Here is a 3,799-nt window from a genome sequence, read left to right on the forward strand (position 1 = left end):
TCCCGAGTAGCTGGGACTACAGGCGCCCGCCACAACGCCCGGCTATTTTTTGGTTGCAGTTTGGCCGGGGCCGGGTTTGAACCCGCCACCCTCGGTATATGGGGCCGGCGCCTTACCGACTGAGCCACAGGCACCGCCCAAAAGCCATTCTTTTTTTTTTTTTTTTTTTTTTGTGGTTTTTGGCTGGGGCTAGGTTTGAACCCGCCACCTCCGGCATATGGGACCGGTGCCCTACTCCTTGAGCCACAGGTGCCGCCCACAAAACAAACCGCATATTTTATTTTATTTTATTTTATTTATTTTTTTTTTTTCAGTGTGGACAAAAATGTTTAATATTGATTTTTTACTATGATGTTTTTAACGTTGAGTCTTTTCAACATAAGAAAATAGCTGCACACATTTATGTGCTTTTTCATAAAACAAATCTTAAAAAATGCGTAGATTGGTCTTTGTAGTTTCTGGTAATGAGTCCCATCTTATTTTTTCACATAGTATAAATTATATTCTTACGCAAGATTGCATTAAGACCCAGTAGTTCTTAAACAATGTTACCAAATAACCATATAAATCCCAAATGCAGCAAAGGTGAACAATCTTCATAGTGCACTTTCACCTCATTGAAGTTGAAGCTGCTCCTTTTGGATATTTTTCCACTTCAATGTGAAGTAGATTGTTAGGGCTTTATTAGTGGTTTCACTATGTGGCTTTTTAAAAAGAAAAGTGTTTTTGATTTCTTCCACAGTTCACATTTCTCAGAGGAGGTCTTTTTTGTAAATCATAGTCCAGGGATGTTTCAAAAAACCAAGTGGTCTTTAATAGATGAAATCTCTCAATGCAACTGTAATAAATAAGCTTCTACATCCTTAGCTATATTACCAGTATATCCCGGAACCAAAGTAAGATGGTTTTCTTGTTCCCATAATCCACTTAACTGTTGTTTTAAAATTTGAATATTTCCATCATTTATAATTTCTGTTTTGGATGATAGTTCTGACCACCATCTTTTTATGACTGCTTGAAGCCAGTTTAAACCAACTATTACATATTCTTCAAATTTGCTTTTAAGCAGTGACTTTACTAGAGGCAACAAATCTACACAGCAGCCAAGGGAAATATATTGTTTTTCTTCCTGTAAACTATTAGTGAGCACAGGAAGGCAATCTACCACAACTCCAAGATCTTCTATCCTCACCAAATAAGCTACAAGTTCACTTATACTTCTCTTTTTCCAGAAAGTTAAAGCTACATTCAATCTCAAATTCCTGCTGAACAAAACTTGAGCCATTGTTTCATGGTCCTGAGACACCTCAGAAAAAAAACCACTGTATTTTGATGATGGACTTTCTGTTTGTGAAGAACTAGAATCACTGGAGTTAATCAAATATGTTCGACTATCATGGTGCAATTTTTTAGGCAAGTGGCCTGCACAAGCCAGTTCATTTTCTTTATTTGCCATGTCACAGCCCCCACTTCGAGGGGACTGTTTTCTTCTGTAACAAGGACTTGGAAAGGAATGACGAACTTTCTTTCTGTGATAAATCACCTTATGCAGTTTATCTGGATTTTTCACAGCTTGTCCAACTGTTCTATTTATGTAAGCAGCCAACTGTTTTGGAGATTTCTTAACCTCCTTCATGTTCTTTTTAGTGAAATTAGAGATCCTTTTTCTAGGAAGATCAATGGAATGATCCTCAAGATTATTACAGAAGTTCCGTTTTTTAACATTGTAGGTTTCAGATGCCATAATCTCTTAAATACTGATGAACAAGCAAAGGAGTAGAAGTTTGCCAAGACTTTGGAGAAGCAAGACAATGATATCACTGGTGATGTACCGACATGACCCAGCGCCTCATGGTACCGCGGCGCCTCAGCCCAACCCTGGCGCTGACAAACCGCGCCGGCAGCCTAGAGCGTCCCTCGGGTCCCGGGCCCCACTCAGAGCCATTCAAAAGCGGCCAAACCGCATATTTTAAATGTACAATTTAATCCATTTTGAAAACATATACACCTGCGAAACTATCATCACACTTAAAAGAATAATCTTCCCGTCACCCCCAAAACTTTGATCTTGCCTCTGTGAAATCCCTCCTTTCCTCTCCCCACTGAGGCCACTAGTGCTCTGTTATCTGTCTCTGATGGTCTGTCCCTTACATTTCATGAAATGGCCAAACTGTTTTCCAAAGTGTTGTGCTGATTCATTCTAACAGATTTGTACTGGACTCTCAGGGCTGCTCTGGGCAAGTGTCAGTCACTAAGACAGGCTTTCCACTAAGACAGGCTACTCCAGACACACTTGGGACTTCTCTGATGGGTGACTTTGGTCCAATCACTCCCTGTTCACACTTTCTTAGAACTACACTGGGATCGAGGACCTTCCCATCGTCTTTCCTCCTCCTATTAAGGATCAGGCCTGCATCACAGACTGATGGCTCTCCAAGCCTCCTCTGCACCCTCCTTATTTTCTGTCATAGGTTTTTCTCCAATAAATCTCTCACAATCCTAGCCCCATCTCAGTAGTGGCTTCCTGTAGGTCCAGACCAACCCACACTTCAGAAACTATGAGGAGTCCTACATTGGAGAAACTCATTTAACTCAGTGTTTCCCACTCATTCTGGCTAGATGATGAACCTTCTTTTTCTTGGAAGACTCATGAAGAGGTATTGGGAACACGAACTGAGAAATGCCATAGGAAAGGGCAATCTAGAAGTTGGGGTTCCGGTTCTGGTTCTGGGTCCGCTGCTAATAAAAATCCTCTAATATTAGAGTCATCTTTCTACTGTAGGCAGAATTTGGAGATCACGCAGAAAATTCCAGACCCCTGTGTCCACACTCCCTTGGCCAGTTATTCAATCAAGCACTAGTCTAGGTGTTGATGTGAAAGAATTTTGCAGAGGTAATTAAGGTCCCAAATCAGCTGACCTTAGAATAGGGAGATTATCCCCTTGGGCTTGACCTGACCGCATGAGTCCTTCAACATTCTGGGTCTAGAGGTCAGAGACAGGGAGGGTAGAGGGATTTGAAGCATGACAGGGACTTCCTAAGGGAAGCCATTGCTGGCTTTGAAGTTGGAGAGTGCCTCAGAACAAGGAACATGAGTGGCCTCTAAGGGGTGAGAACCCCAGGCTGATAGACAGTGAGAAAAGAGACAGCTCAATCCTATAACCCTGAGGAATCAATTTTGTGGCAATTTGCTGCACAGCAACAGAAAGGGACTATAACTGCACACTGTGCTTTCACAGCCATAGCACTGTGGGGACCGCACAGTAATCTTGTGGTACAGGTGCACTGTTACCGTTTTATAGGTGTGGAGAAAGAAACTCAGGGAAGGTGCCTGACTGGCTCAAGCCTGACAGCTGGTAAATGCCACTTGGAACTCACATGCAAGTGGTCTCCACAGTCAGCCTGGGCACATGCCCCCCAGCCAGGTGAGCCCTCAGAACCTGTGCTCCTCACCAGCACAAACAGGGCTGGGGGTGGGGAGAACGAACCACATGCCTTGCTGTGCCACCCTCCCCGCAGGGCTGCTGTGGGGAACAAGGCTACCGGAGGGACAGAGATGTCTACCACCACCTTACAGAGGGTAGTGTGTGAGACAGAAGGCCTTGGCTTGGAGGTGAGTTGGTGAGTAATCTCAGCGAGTGCCCTCTTGTGTCTCAGGGGTGTTCTTCCCTAGGAGACTGCCCAGTCACCCCAGAAGGACTCGCGACTGCTCTCTTATGTCCATCTCTGCATCTACTTCCAGTTGTGACAGAACGTGATGCTTTGTCCATCTCACAGACAGGGTACTTCCCCTTGCACG

At 43.8% G+C, this 3,799-nt stretch overlaps 1 protein-coding gene across 1 annotated transcript; it reads right to left on the reverse strand.

The window, feature by feature from the left end:
* Positions 1–306: 306 nt before the first annotated feature.
* Positions 307–1,957, reverse strand: LOC128588326 (KATNB1-like protein 1). The gene is made up of 2 exons (XM_053595070.1): positions 1,842–1,957; positions 307–1,757 (listed from the first exon to the last, which is right to left on the reverse strand). The coding sequence occupies exon 2, from the start codon at positions 1,742–1,744 to the stop codon at positions 830–832; it is 915 nt and encodes a 304-aa protein (XP_053451045.1). The 5' UTR covers positions 1,745–1,757; positions 1,842–1,957; the 3' UTR covers positions 307–829.
* Positions 1,958–3,799: the final 1,842 nt, after the last annotated feature.

This window comes from Nycticebus coucang, chromosome 6 (genome assembly GCF_027406575.1).
Source record: "Nycticebus coucang isolate mNycCou1 chromosome 6, mNycCou1.pri, whole genome shotgun sequence".
In the NCBI taxonomy this organism is placed as follows: Eukaryota; Metazoa; Chordata; class Mammalia; order Primates; family Lorisidae; genus Nycticebus; species Nycticebus coucang.